The sequence below is a fragment of the Xenopus laevis genome, chromosome 5L, assembly GCF_017654675.1.
Source record: "Xenopus laevis strain J_2021 chromosome 5L, Xenopus_laevis_v10.1, whole genome shotgun sequence".
Classification (NCBI taxonomy): Eukaryota; Metazoa; Chordata; class Amphibia; order Anura; family Pipidae; genus Xenopus; species Xenopus laevis.
In genome coordinates this window covers 94,439,701-94,455,984 of record NC_054379.1, presented here as the reverse complement: position 1 = coordinate 94,455,984, position 16,284 = coordinate 94,439,701, and the positions used below count along the sequence as shown (strand labels likewise).

The window sequence follows — 16,284 nt, the reverse complement described above, 5'->3', positions numbered from 1 at the left end:
CTACCCCGGTTCCCTTTCTTTAAAAAAAATACACTGGTCTGGATTACTCTCTGCCATTTTCTTGCTAACTGAAGCTTGCTGTGCAAGATATGTCACCAGTTCAGCACTGCACCATGTAGGGGATGGCACCAGGCAGGAAGATAGAACCTGATGACTCAGTACAAAGTATTCTGAAGTAGAAGTTAAACGATTAAATGATTTGCACCTCCAGTTATTTTTCTTTCATTCTACTTTAATTTGAAGCTTTGTGAAATAAGATACTTTGCACTTAAGCTAACCTACTGCATATTTTATCTTAAAAGATCAATAGAAGCAATCAGATCCCTAAAATGATTAGCAGACGCATTTTTGCTGAAGCAAAAACAACAAACTTACATCTGATGAACTATTCTCAACCTCTTCAGTAGGACCTGTTTGTTCTTCAAGAGTAGCTCGAGTGCAGTAGTTGTTGGAATTGGATGACTGCTTTTTAGAGTCTCCATTGTTCAGTAACAGTTCCTGTGAGTGGTTCTACAAATGGGAAAGAAAAAGGACAGGTGGTAGATGGGAAAATTACTATGAGAATGATACTATAAATTTTACCATAATTAATAACCTATTAAAGAATATTACCAATTACTTTACTATATGTCAGCTGCATAGAAATAAGCATTATTTTAAAGTCATTCTACAGCCCAAAAATAAATGACAAATATTTCCAGATTTTCTGGCTTCAAACTACCTCAGCATTTGGTTAAGACCCCATAAGTAATGCAATTATACATTATAATCTACTTCCAAGGCTCTGATCAGGGACTCTCCCAAATACACAATCATCATAACGTCCAATACACAAATCGATTTGGTTTAGGAATGCTTCCAATGCCCTGAGATAATACTGCAAGGAGGATATCCTACACTCCCCCATAACATGGCACTTTCTAAAGCATGTATAAACCCTCTCATAAGCTGCAATCTTCATTAGCATGTGTTATCCATGAGGCAGAGGAGGATCTTTTGTGCCTAATTAAGAAAACAGCTATAATTGGAATTGCGTTGGGTGGAGGAAAAAAAACCAATATGCTGCTAAGTAATTGTATATTTTTTCTTTGGATCCTGTCACTCTACATTACAGGACATTACAGTAACTATGTTAGTATGTGGTAACAATGCAGGTAAAGTTAGAATACCAAATAAGTTGCGTCAGGCAAATGTCCATCCAGTATGGTTCCTGTACACTTGGTAAAGGGCCAAAACTAAAATATGTAGCGTTAATCACCACCTCAATAAAGACTTCAAGGATTACTGCTTCCTACATTTTTGCTATTATTTCACATGCTGTGTCATATTTGCAATATAGATAAATATTTTTAGAAGTTGAGTATATTTTGCCTTACTGAATAAATTAGCGGTTGAAGAAAGTGAGAAGTTTAATCATCACACTTAAATATATCACCATAAACAGACACTACACTATGGGAAGAAGAACAGACTACTCTTGACACCACTGTGGCTCACAAGTTTCAGATTTATATGATCGGATCCTATTCACCAATATCTGCATCATGTCATGGAAGTTGTCAAATAAAATAGATTTCCCACAAATATAGCCACAGTTCTGTATTAGGCTACAAACATATTCTGGGCCATTCTGCTAGAAAAGATTTAGCTATGCACTGCATGGGCGCAAGTTTCCCACTGCAAACACCTGTGTAATAAACCAATTATTGATCATTAAACTCACCTTAAAAGTGAGTACCCAAATCAAATTTAACAAAATTAGAGCTTAATAAATAAAAAACTCACATTCTATTAATTCTTATGGGATATTTAAAACCTGATTTATCAAATGGTGAGTACTAACTTTCATTCATTGATAAATACATCTAAGTAAGTAGATTTGAGAGCGGGAATTGAATATAGTGCAAGTATCTGAATTAAAGCAATTTTTTTTCTTCATCTACCATGCTCACTGAAGTTTTCTGACACAGTGTAGTACACAAATTAATATAAAGTTTAAATACACAGACAGGTGTTAATGTGACATATAACATATATATATATATATATATATATATATATATATATATATATATATATATATATATATATATATATATATATATATATATATATATATATATATATATATATATATATATATATATATATATATATATATATATATATATAATTATCTTTTTCTATTTTGCACTTCCTTCCAGTATTTTTTTTTTACTCGATATAGATATAGACCGATGTATGTATGTATGTATGTATGTATGTATGTATGTATGTATGTATGTATGTATGTATGTGTGTATGTGTGTATATATATATATATATATATATATATATATATATATATTTATTTTTTTTTAAAGAGGACGATCAGAGATGAGAAGGTTCCACCTTACAAGTTTAAGGGAGCTGCAATCAAATCATTCCTTGCATGGTATTCATAGTGGACTGCATCTAGCACGGATATGTTTATATATATTTTGTCTCATTGGGCAATCATTTTGAAATAATTTTCTCTGATAATGCTATTAAAATAAACAAGCCAACAAATAGTGGAATTTGCTAAAGAGCTACGGTAATATGTTGTGCCTTAATATATTATTCCTGGAACAAATTTGAATTCATCAACTTTCACAACACACAAACAAATCATGGGTCTGAAGACACATTTAAAAACAATTATATTTTCTCTGATTCAAGTTGTTCCCCACTCAGTATAGTACTCACTGAACTTAAAATTGGTTATGAAAAATAGGTGTAATTATGGTGGCTTTAATTTTTGACAAAGTGAGCTGGTTACCTTGGAATAAGAAACTTTGTTTTCTCTCACAGCATGATTTGTAATAGTTTTCTTTGTGTCTTCTGCTTTGTACATCCGTATTTCCTCTTCTCCTTTTGCAGTTCTCCATTCTTCCTGTTTACTGTGAAACCAGATAAAGGTTCATGTCCTAGATCTTTTATTCCACAAGGTCACAGACTCAAGCAACGGGCCAGAATAAAAACACTGACAATGTTCAGATTTGAATGTGTCTCCCTTGTATGGGAAATACTAATCTTGTCACATCAACTGCCAAAAATACAGATTGCAAAAAGACCCACAGTTACAAAGGTTGTGTGCTTCTATAACTGCTTTAGTAGCTGCAATAACTATGTACATTTATGCACACTCTTTTGATCCTGTAGGAACTGGCCACTGCTGGAATTGGCTGCAAGTATGCTGGAGAGTAGTATATCGTACATAAAAGGGTAAGGTTCTCAAAGCATATAAATGGTAAGCATTTCCCTTTTTATGTTCCACCAGCAAACTCATTTTTGTGTGTTTGAAGAACATGGGGCTGGCACTTTAAAGGGTAAAGTACCTTACCTTGATACTCCAGTAGAGAGCTCAGGAACAACCACTCTTCTACTCCAAGCAACAAGATCCCTTTCAGTTGCAATTTCACTTCTAGGAGCGTTGCTATGCATCTGCCGAACACCTTCAATTTGGCCACTGCGTCTTAATCCGATATTTGGTGGTGAATGGACTTCTGAAGAAGAGCTCACAGAGGCTGCACAAAAATAAGTACATGAGAAAAAAATTAATTTCACCTCAAATGTTAACGTTGTTATATTGATAGCCTAAAAATGAATTGTACATATCCTACCCAAATATCTCAATAGGACTATATAATCTGAATAACCATACTACAATATTGGGGTATAGTATGGGTAAATAATTTTTCAGTTGCCAGTTTAAAAAATTAACATCTTGACAAAATATTATTCAGCATCAGTCTCTATTAAACTTTTCTCTCCAAAAAAGCTCCTACGCCTACGACTACGAGGCGATTGCATTTTGAGCTCCACCTGATCACTTGAAAATTCAAGGACATTTCTGGAAAATCTAGTTTGAAGGGATGCACTTATTTCAATTCAATTTACATTAGCCCTGCAACATGCATTTAGTGCCCCTGAATTTTCCAGTGATCTAGTAACCCTAGGCAGGGAGCTACTAAGATGCTGTTAAATGCTTGTGTGACCTTGTTGAGTCTCAGCACGACAAACAATGGATTTTTAAATAAAAAAAATCCTCACAAGGCAGAGCAGTGTCCCCTTTGATTTTGAAGTCCAATCTGATCACATTGCCTATGAATAAAATCCTATCTTTTGAAAAGCAGGTAAAATTTGTATTCTTGCCTCTGCCTGTTCGGCTGTTAAAACCACTCGATGTGTCTGCATTCATTCTCTGGTCTTGCTCTTGTTGGAGCCTTTGAATTAGGCTATCCAAAGGGCTCGCTTCATTGTTAGCTTGCTGGCTGAGTACCTGGTTCATCCCTACATAAAACATTAAACAAGAAATTTGAAATTAATTAAACAAAATGCTCTTAAAGTAGGGATGCAACGAATCCAGGATTTGGTTCAGAATTCAACCAGGATTCGGCTGAATCCAAGTGCCTGACCACACCGGATCCTTGACAACATGTGACTTTTCATCACACAAAGGAAGTGAAAATTTTTAACCATGCGCTTTTTTTTCCACACTTGCTAGCCCTAATTTGCATATGTAAATCAGGGTTCGGATTCAGTCTAGTATTCTAAAAAATCTTTCACAAAGGATTGGGTATTCAGGAGAATCAAAAAAGTATAAAAAAAAGTAGGGATGCAACGAATCCAGGATTCGGCTAAACCCAAGTGCCTGACCAAACCGGATCCTTAACAACATGTGACTTTTCATCACACAAAGGAAGTGAAATAATTTTTAACCGTGCGCTTCATTTTCCACATTTGCTAGCCCTAATTTGCATATGTAAATCAGGGTTCGGATTCAGTCTAGTATTCTGAAAAATCTTTCACAAAGGATTGGGTATTCAGGCGAATCAAAAAAGTATAAAAAAAAAAGTAAAGCAAAATCAAAGGTATTTCTTATCCTGTAATTTTTATTCAATAGACAAACGTTATTTTTACGAAATACAATTACACATTAAGTTGTGCGTAATTACTTGGTTCACTCTCCATTTTGTGTTATAATCAAAACAAAAAAAAATTTCAGGATAACAAAAAATAAGTAGTATACCCTCACAAACAGACAGATGCAGTATAACCTGCATTGAGGCTCCATCAATCACAAAAGCATATAAGGATACTTTTAAATATGTCGCTAACAAGTAATGTAAATTCAGACTGTTTAAAATCATTCAAAAGCATTTAAAGTTATAACTTATGTAATTGCAAAGTTGCACAGAAATAAAATTATGCAAAAACTTTCTTCCATGAGTAGAAAAGAAAAAATAGTTATTTTCCAATAGTTAGTGCTTGAAATGGGGAGGGATTGGGTAGGGATGCCATCCTGGTAATATTCTAAAATGACTTACTGATTTCTAACACGGGAGCTGCTTTTTGGGGTTTTCCCTTTTAACCCTTTGTCTGTCAAATACATATAGGATACGTGTTTGCAAGCAAAGGCTCTAAGTATAACTTACAACTCCGACCCACCTTCTAACAGGCATCACGCCCAAGGATATCAGTTTTCATATTAAAAAGGCATACTTTATTAACCATAATATAGCCATACAAATAGTGTTAACATACAATGAAAGCATTTAAAAACAAACATTCACTTGAACACCCATTTATCTAACTACTACCCATTAAAGAATGTGCATAAGAGTATTTAAAATGCAGCCTCTGTATAAGGTTTTTTATGGGAATTTTAGTTTATTGCTAAGTTTGTTCTCTCACTGGAAGCGATCATGCTATGATTTACTCTTATTTAACAGGGAGTGCCCCTGGGTTCTTTTTGCAGTATTTGAGACAAAGGCTCTAAGTGCCAACAGCGTATCTAATACCTTCTTTGTCGATTGGGGGGGGGAAGAGTGACGGAGGAATGAGTGAAAACGTTTACTCATCCCAAGTTTTAAGAAATTTTCTAACACTTTTAATTTAGTTGGATGCAAAATTTTACAGTGTAACCGATATAAAATATAACACAAATTTATCCATATTTAAGCTATATCTTCCCACTGAAAATTACCCCAAAATGAAATGACAAAAAAGTTGGTTGGCAGTTACATGCAAACGTGTGTCAAATTGGCTTACTATGAAAAGGCTAAACACGTTGACAAGATGCAAAAGTAACAGTACCTATACTGCTTTTTCAAATGGGGCTTTTAAGCGATGTTGCATTCATTAAGTTGCAGCATAGCTGAAATACGCAGTGGCTATTTAAAATGCAACAATTATCCAGTCAGAAAAACAACAGAATATGAAGGATTGAAACACTAACCTGAGGACGTCAAACCCATTTGAGGAATAAGATGCTCATCTCTACAGTTTTCCCGACCAGGGACCAATCGCTGATAACGTTGTGGATGTGGGTTACCATCAACATCTACCAGAAATGGAGGGGGCATAAGATGAGGAGCCTGTTGTGTTTGTTCATCCAACACATAGTTGTTGGCATCCCGTATAAGAGGCCGGTAATCACTGTGAAAGAACATCTGGTCTGCTATCTGTAACAACAGGCAAATAAGGGAAAACAAAATAAGAACATTTTCCAATATTTTCTCCTAAACATGACAATGCACAGTATAACAGCTGTGATAGTTTTTCAGACATAGGAGGCTATGCTTTCTTAACAGCTGATACAGCACATACATAAAAATGTTTTTCTTATTGATTTCTATATTACTTTGGATGAATAAAGAAAGCTGCAAGTTTAAATTGGCTAGTCTCCAGGGGCTATACTCTCTGAGCAGGAAATGCTATAAGTAACAAAATGGATGAGCCTCAGAGCAATAACATTCCTAAACCTTTGCCAGCTGTTTACCAAGCTTTTAGTAGAGTTTGGATCATACTCCAGTTGAAACGGTTTCACAGCCCATCCATCAAATGTAGTGTTTCCAGTTGAGGTGAATAGTCATGTTGGTAGTAAATATACATTGTCAGGGGCCAGGATCGATGAGGCCAGTTGCTGGCAATTAGATATGCTATTTGTTCACAGTGTAGCTTGTAGCAGAGAAAGTAGTGAACTTTCTAAGCTGATTAGGGACTGAAACAAGACAACCCGGCCTGTGGTGAAGGTGAAACCAACCAAAAATTAAAATTACTAGCTAATATTCACTAGAGCATAGACTTCTCCTGATAACACACACAACTGTGGAGCTGGGGAAGAATATAGGGAATAAAGCTTAGAAAAGCCTACATACAATGCCTGCATCACTCAATCTCTATTCTATGAACAGATTCAAGGCATATAAATATATCTGACCATATATGCATGTTTCTGTACCCACAGATGTTGCATTGTTCCCACAAACAGCAAAAATGCACATAAAAGCTGCCCCTTGTACTTTTTTTTTTTAAAAGTTTTTATTTATTTAAATTTCTAGGGAAAGGGGGGGGGAGGGGGAAACATATGGCAACATGGTTCATACAAGGTAATAACTTGGTACACAGAACCTATAGTGCATGATACAATCCACTACATGTAAACTATGGAAGACAGAGATGCAGATCGTTTCAACATCTCACTTTACATACATGCATCAACACATCCATTATCACATCTAAGCATGCAATCAGTCTACATTAACCCTCAGGAAGCTCAATCAAATTAATGTGCCCCTTGTACTTTAAGGAGATGGTTAGCCCCTCTTTCTTCTCACTGTGGAAAGGGAGGTGTTGATGCACACTCAAGTGCAGAACCAGGTGCTTGCCTTTGAAGTTTCTGACCTGAACTGAAGCCGTTTCAAGCCTGCTGCCTGTAGATATGATCTGTGTTAAGATCCTGGTAGAGCTGAACACAGATTGGATGAGTACGAGTCCCTGATTGAGTAAAGCCCATGCACACTGCCAGCAGGACCTGCACTGTATTTATTTTCCTGTTTTCTGTGGTATCATCATTACAAATGCCACTGTATCTATCCAGCCATGGCTTCTAGGGACATTATTATTAAACTGGACACCCATTGTTATAGGGACTGTATTCATGCTGTTATATTTTTTGTTGTATTTTATAAAAGGTAATTGCATTTTATTATTATCCACTGTGCTCCAGGGGATTCTTTATTGAACTGGAACCATGTGATCTTTGGGTTGTCTGTAACCACTCGCAATCCTCCAGATATGTCGCTCCTGTATTTTTCTTGGTCTGCCAGACCTGGATTTTACAGCAACTGTGCCTGTAGCTTTCCATTTCCTGATTGTATTCCTTACAGTTGAAACCAACTGTTGAAACCTCTGAGATAGCTTTTTGTAGCCTTCCCCTAAACAATGAAACTGAACAAACTTTGTTTTCAGATCTTTTGAGAGTTGTTTTGAGGATCCCATGCTGTCACTCTTTAGAGGAGAGTCAAATAGAATTTGCTATTAGCCACCTTAATGTAAATACTGTACCTTTTCTCATGACTGGACACACCTGCCTATGAAGTTCAAGGCTTAACGAGCTAATCCAACCAATTTGGTGTTGCCAGTAAGCAGTATTGAGCCATTATATGCATTCAAATTACGAAAATGAAAAGGGTTTCCACATTTTTGAACAGCCAGTTTTTCACATTTGTTTTAATTTCATACAACTGAATACTGTTTCACTAAAAATCTTTGTTCAGAAAACACCCCAGTACTCTGGGAAATGAAAGACATACCACTTATCTTTTTTTGTTGAGTGGAGTAAATTATTATACAGGCTAAGAAATGTTCCCAAACTTTTTCATATGATTGTATATGTATATTGTGTCTCTCTCAGGCTAGTGCCACGCTCAGCTATTTCTGGGCCTCAACCCACTTGCTCTCTGCACTGAGAGGGCACTGTGTCGACTTGGGTAAAGGAACACGCAATGGGTTTCCGCACAAATGCATGTTTTCACAACAAAATCTGCTCTGTGTGTATGCACCCAGGCCAACAGTGTGCCTGTTAATGAAGAGACAAAAGCCAGAGGATTCCTGCAGATCAGCTATTTCTCAATACTCAGACTGTAAGTGCAAGTGTGTGAGTTGATGCAAGTATGTAAGTAAGAATAACTAGATTACAGACCATTCCATCTGATGCACTGACTCACCTGCTAATAGGTGTGCCCCAGGCATGGATTTGCTTGCAAAGTGGAGAAAAATGGCTCATTGGCTCAGAGTTGAGTCAATATAGCTTCTAACCTCCCCACACTCGATTATGCACCGTATTTTTTTTCGCCACCAACCTAGAGAACTTCATAACCATTTTAGCTGTTCAATATATTTGTTTTACTTGTGATGTGTTTACTTGCTTGCCCAACCTTGAAATATTTTCTGCAGACGCTCATGCCAGGTACATGACTTTCTTAGAAACAATACACAGAAGATACTGCTTTACATAAAAAACAGTACAATTTCCTATACAATATGACGGGAATATGGAGACATGCTTTTATGTGGCCATTTAAAGATTATTTTTTATTTATTCTGGTTTGAGGACTGTGGCTTTGAAAAATGTTTTCTAGTAAGCAACTTCTAGCCAGTTAAGCACAGGACACATTAACTACTCAGACTGTGCTAAACAATCACAATAGTATTAATGTCATCCTCTGTAAATTCATACATGCTCTGAAAAACTCGCCAAAATTGCACAATACTGTATAATTCTATAAGCCACAGCTACAGCTCCGCCTTTGCCGGTTGGTATATATAGGCATATAAAATGCATGACACCATATTGAGCTTCTCTTATTTGGTAATCAGAATTTGGACACAACACAATTTAAGAATACTGATCTTAAAGTTTGATTACTTTTTCCCAGTAAAATTATCTTTGGATTGATATATTAAAAGGGGTTGATATTTTTGTAAAATCTTTCGTCATATATGAAACAATTATTAATCTTGTAGAGTTTCCATACTGTCAGGATGTGATGTGAATATATCTTAGCATATGCATACTACTGTGATACCTATTGGTATCTTGTTGAAAATATTAATGGAAATCTATCTGGGGAAACTAAAAAAGCAAATGTGCAAATCAGTTATTACAGGATCCAATCTGAAGTGGTACAAATGCCTCAATTCAAATAAGTGGTCAGTGGCTGACAAGCGATATGGAAATCAAATGTTGACAAGGTCTGGGGCCTAAATGAATAGACCCCAAAGTACTTTAAGTGCATAGTTCATTTAGCCTGGCAACATTTTCGGATTTTCTCAGACTCCCTTTCATCTGGTCAAGTACGAATTGATTGGCAGAGAGCGGATATAATTGCATATTTAAAATGTACAAACTGTAACACCACGTTCATATTAGTGGATGGCGATATCGCATAGACTCTACTATAATCAAATAAATCAATTAATTTTTAAAAATGATTGCCTTTTTCTCTGTAAACATAAAACTGTACTTTGAACTTGATCCTAAACTGCAATGAAAAAAAACGTTATGCACACTAAATTTTAACTTACCTTATCATATTTGCTGCTGGAACCAAAGCCAAATATCAGCAGATGGCCGTGGGAGTCTGTACATGCAAAGTGCTGTCCATCCGGAGAGCACTTACAGTCAAACACGGCTCCATGACCTTGACCCTCAATCTGTTAAACAGTTCATGATTAGCTTTATTTTTATTTATTACTTTGATAACATACATTGCTACAAAATGATCATTGATGAAAACTAGAAAACATTACATTTTTAAGAATTAAAACTGAAGCAGAACTGATGCATAACTAGGTACTAAATCACTAGAACAAAAGCAACATTATCACAAATATATGTATCCTTGTGGGACTGGTAACTTAAAAACTCTAGTGTCGTAATAGTAGAATAAATAGGTCTAATTTGAGTGCACCAATTTTAGACGATAAAATTATCAACATTATGAACGTATAAAAATCATGGTAAAAATTTGAGGTATGATGTGTATTTACCACAGTACTGAAAGTAATAAGACAAAGGCATACAATGAAGATAATTATTCAAAGAACTAACGTACCATGTTAAAGTAAGATCTTATTTTCACTCCTCGTGCTAAATCCCATACTATGACATTTCCATCATGACCAGCAGAAAATAAAACTCTTGGATCAAAAGGGTGTGATTCTAGCACAAACACTTCATCCTCGTGGCCCTGAAGGAATTTAAAGCCAAAATGTAAGGTTCTCAATCTCTTAAAGGGATGTTACAAAAGGGATTTAGTCATGATTTTTGTGGTGTCGTTTGTATTTCTAAATCAAACTGTTTACACTGTAAATAATTCACTCTACCATATAAAATTTCATTCCTGAACTAATAAGTATATTTTTTTAGTTGTAATATTGGTGTTTAGGCAGCCATCAGGTTATTTTGCCTTGTCATGCTTTCAGAAAGAGCCAGTGCTGCACTATGGAACTGCTTTCTAACTTATTGTTTCTCCTACTCAATGTAACTGAAGGTGTTGCAGTGGGACCTGTATTTTTACTATTGAGTGCTGTTCTTATATCTACCAGGGAGCTGTTATCTTGTTAGAAAACTGCTATCTCGTTACCGTCCCATTGTTCTGCTGTTAAACTTTTTTTAAATTAATTTGCTTTCTTCTTCTAACTCTTTCCAGCTTTCAAATAGCAGTCACTGCCTCATCAAAAAGAACTTATTCTCTGCAAGGCTACAAAGTTATTGTTACTTTTTATTACTCGTCTTTCTATTCAAGCCCTCTCCTATCTATATTCCAGTCTTTTTCAAAAGCACCCCTTGAATTAGCCATTCCCTGTCGCCTAAAAGGTTGGTAACTGCAAAAATAATCTGTTGTATTCAATATATAAACTTTTATTGCAGTAACCATGATATTCTTTCATCTTTTTAAAGTAACAGTTTCAGAACTGCGGCAATCAGATTCACACAGTTATTGCAAATGTTACAAATGGAAAACGGTTTCCCTGGATTAAACAACATTGTTATTAATCAGGAAATGCTGACTACAATTTGTAAATTATTTCCATGTAGAGGAAAATTCGTTTTGGAAAAATTCTTCTCCATGGAAGGATCACATCTGTGGTAGTGATTGTACCCCTCCTACAATTTTCTATTACATTTCTATAACTTTTATGTTTTCCAATCCTGAGAAGTCAATGAAAATATTTTGAATATTTCAAATTTAAAAACAATATAAATTTTTTTTGGCTGAGCCAACTGATTACCATCAATATATGGACAAGTTGTCCAGTGCAGGAGTTCCAGACTTTCAAGGTCATGTTGTTGACAGCTGTGATAACAAAGTTGTCATGACGGTCCCAAGCCACCATAGTTACTTTTAATTTTGTTATCTTGTCTTCCACTCCCTGAACACTGAGCCATGTAAACATAAAGCAAAAATAATGAGGATTTATTATTTAATGTTTGTTACAACAGCCTAGACAAGTATCTTTCATATTTGTATGTTTTTTTAAAGAAACAGAACTATTTTTGCATTGATAGCACATACATAATACACTCTCTAATTCAAGCTGTATGCGATCTTACAAAACTGCTCATGAAAATATGCATTATATGTAAAAGTGGTATCTCTAGGAAACGTTTTTAAATAAAATTAGTCTCTTTATCCGTTCCAATGTTATTCTATTCTTCTGTTTCTTTCTACGACTAAAACTTCAAGTCACTGACATTTCCAGTTATTAATGTGATTGTATTCTATATATCATATTCACCAACTGTGGATTCTTTAGTTACGAATGTATTAATAAAATGAGTGATTGAGTTATGGGTGATTGGGCTATGTTCTATATCAATAGTTGTGCCCTATAACAAAATGGTTTGAACAATATTCCAGAAAGATCAGTCTTACCCTGTTGGGCGAGTCGTCATATCTAGCAAAATGCTCCTCCATTCACGTCTCTTAAATTGCCATATGCGAGCAGTCCCGTCACGGCTTCCACTAACGAATCTTTAGAAAGAAAACAATACAAGCTAACACACCCAAAGAAGAAATGAGGGGGAGGGGAGAAACTGTGTTGCTATTGTGTATTTAATTAATGCAACTTAATAGATAGATAGAGGTCAATTTTTGCAAACTATTTTGTACAGAATATAATGATTTATTCTATCTTACCTGTTGCCAGTATTAGAAAATTGGATGCTGTCCACCTTGTCCTGTTGGTAATAAATTTTGAATATTTCATTTAGGTAAGGCAATCCATTTAAAATCATTTAAGTCATTATTCAAGCACAATTTTATCACTATCTCATATTTATTACAGAATACTGAACATAGGCAGACAAGACAAAATATAAAATGGATGCTACAACCAAAGTGTGAAATAAAGAATGAGATTTGAGTATAAATATAAGAAACATGGCCATTACATACCAAGGATTACATGTACTGTATATTGAGGAGTTTGGTTAAATTACAAGATCATAATGATTTGCTGATTATACAAGTGGAAAAATGAGGACAAGAGGTTTTGCAACAGATTTTTGTTAAAGAAATCTATTGAAACACATTATTGGTGCATGATTTAGGTAATCCTCACATCAAAATATTTCCTCAAAACATGGTAGATGTATTAAAGTTAAAAACTTTTAAAAGGATGCAATGGAAGAAAAAATTCAGTCTAGGGGCTAAATAGATGAGAGAGGCAGCAACAAGTGAAAGCCAAAAGGTGTAATAGATATTATGCATAAGACAATAAGGATCACATATATATGCTCAATGAATATAGAAGTTGTTTTAAGTTTTCCAGTTGTTTGTGGTTTATATAGTTTAACTTTGATTTTGCTGACAAATCTCTCAGCACCAGTGGCTTTTGTTGCTGGTACAGAGTGAGACCAAACAACAACCCCCAACCTCAACAAGCCAAGGGGGATGTCATGTCAGTTCAGCAATTTTATTGTAACAGGACCAACCCCCAACCAGCAGACTTGTGACAATAAGCTATCTGCGGTTTGGTGATAGGCATAGAGCTGCCCACACACTTCCTTTGGGGTCTTCCTTGTTTCCTTGTGAGGCAATTATGGGCGACTTCGGGAAAACAAAGCGCTCAGTGTGCCTGCCCCCAGGCGATTTTCATTTTAGCCGGCAGAAGGCAGATCGGGGAGATTAGTCGCCGCGAAGAAGAGATTTGTCGCCTGGCGATTAATCTCCCCAAATCTGCCCGTGTGGCCAGAACCTGAGTGCAATACTTGCAAAGTTCACAGTGGACTCTGATTATAGAAATGGATAAGCAACCACATATCTCCCTTAAAACGGTTTATTTTACAGGACTATTGGATATAGTCATTTAGTCATCTGTTGGATCAATTATTTTCTTAATCCATTGATTTGCACAATTTTACCTGATTTTTATAGTTTCATTATTTTTTTTAGCATAGATTTGTAGTTTGAAATAGAAATATGTATTTACTGTTAGGGGGTCTTAAAACACACAATACACAGTCAGTGTGCTTGTTTGCAAAAGCTGAATTGAAAGCCAAGAAAATTCATATGCAGAGTTTTCATTTTAGGGTCCCTACACATATTTTGGAAAATCAACATGTACATTGTCACCAAACTGTTCACTAGATCCCTAGCATTCATATTTAGGATGTTTTATTGCAGCAAGGTTCATAAAAACAACTGCTTTCAACACTGCTTTGAAGTTTGGTCGTTTAGAGTAGAAAGATCTCAAAAGTTGCAATTTCAAAAAACTATGACTGCAAGTGCTTTTATTGAGGAAAATTGCAACCCAACATGTTTCGTAGGCCCTTTATCAAGTGTCAAGTATATCAAGTATACCTTTAATTTTTCTTAGTTTTGATATACTATACTGTTAGTCCTTCGTCGTAAAACGCAGGCATTGTTTTCACACCGCAATTATTTTTTATTTTGGGGCCCCAATGTCACATTCTTTAGTAAATATATGCATACTTGGCATCAAACTGTTCAATACACCCCAGGCATTCATAATCAAAATGTCAAGTGTAACTTGAGCCTTTTCTCCTTTGAATAGCTGCCCCGATGGCTACATAGCAGCTTATTTATATAAACAATAGTAGTGTTTCTGAAGCAAACACAGCAGTTTTACTAGTGCAAGGCAACACTGCATTTTTTTTTTATTACTTTAAATCAATTTAATTTTTTGATGTTACTGGTCCTTTATGGTCCCAGCCCGGAAACTGAAGGTTGAAAAGGAGGAACTACCCCTTGGAGAAATGTGCGTATTGTATCGTCCAATGCTAGCCGATGTTGAAAAAGGATAGAGAGAGGGGACACTTGCACTTTTAAAGAACTGAGTTTTAGACCTAGCTGTACGCCTCGTTGTAGAAATGACAGAATTCGAGGTATGTCGACTTCGAGGACTCTTCACACCAATTTGAATATTTTTGCCACACTCTATGATATGATTTTGACGTGGTGGATTTTCGTGCTTTGAGCATTGTTGGTATCACTTCCTCTGTTAGTCCGGGACTCCTCCATATGAATGCTTCAACAGCCACCCGGTCAAGGCGAATAGACCTGGGCTGGAATGAAGTATCGGCCCTTGACGAAGAAGATCCGGCCTGCAACCCAGACAGATTGGATGTGCCACTGAAAGTTCCTGAAGGTCCGAGAACCAGGTCCACCAAGGCCAGTATGGGGCCACAACTATTACTGTGGCTGGAGACTGTCTGATCTTTTTGAGTACTCGAGGAAGCATGGGGAGAGGAGGAAATACGTAGGCTAGGTCGAACCTCCAGATTTGTGTCATGGCGTCTACTCCTGTTGCCAGCACATCTCTGTAAAGTGCAAAAATTTTTGGAACTTTTCGATTGGCTCTGGATGCCATTAGATCTATCTGAGGCTGCCCCCATCGATCCACTAGCTCTGCGAACACCTCTGTATGAAGCTCCCACTCCCCGGGATCTATCTGGCTTTAATATTGGACCCTCCTGGTATGTGTATTGCCGACAATGTTACTGAATTGACCTATGCCCAACTGAGAATTTGCTGGGCTTCCGCTAGTGCCGCTCTGCTGCGTGTTCCTCCCTGACTGTTTATGTATGCCACAGTAGTGGCATTGTCGCTCTGAACACGTACTAGTTTTTGGTACAGGAGATGCGCCCGGTGGACTAGTGCTAGTCTTACAGCTCTTAATCCCAGAATGTTGATTGGAAGTTTGGACTCCTCTGGAGACCACACACCTTGTGCTGAGAGGTTGCCCCATGTGGCCACCCCAACTCTGCAGGCTGGCATCGGTGGACATCACTATCCAGTCCGGGGTCGCCCAGGATTGTCCAACTGCAGGGTTGTTCGGTTGTAGCCACCATTGGAGAGCCAGCTTTGTCGACTGAGAAAGACTGTACAGTCGTGACAGGGGTCCCCCTTTCCATACCGACAGTATATTTGCTTGGAGAGATAGTAA

The 16,284-nt window shown here is 36.5% G+C and overlaps 1 protein-coding gene across 2 annotated transcripts in view; it reads right to left on the bottom strand.

The window, feature by feature from the left end:
* phip.L (pleckstrin homology domain interacting protein L homeolog) overlaps positions 1-16,284 on the bottom strand; it is a 95,771-nt gene that overhangs the window by 39,722 nt on the left and 39,765 nt on the right. For both annotated transcript variants that reach the window (XM_018240597.2, XM_018240598.2), the window contains exons 12-21: positions 13,014-13,054; positions 12,750-12,848; positions 12,106-12,253; positions 10,926-11,060; positions 10,396-10,524; positions 6,263-6,488; positions 4,177-4,314; positions 3,365-3,548; positions 2,801-2,921; positions 376-510 (exon numbers count right to left, since the gene is read on the bottom strand). In XM_018240597.2, the coding sequence (XP_018096086.1) occupies positions 376-510; positions 2,801-2,921; positions 3,365-3,548; positions 4,177-4,314; positions 6,263-6,488; positions 10,396-10,524; positions 10,926-11,060; positions 12,106-12,253; positions 12,750-12,848; positions 13,014-13,054 (1,356 nt within the window). The remainder of the gene's footprint in view (positions 1-375; positions 511-2,800; positions 2,922-3,364; positions 3,549-4,176; positions 4,315-6,262; positions 6,489-10,395; positions 10,525-10,925; positions 11,061-12,105; positions 12,254-12,749; positions 12,849-13,013; positions 13,055-16,284) is intronic.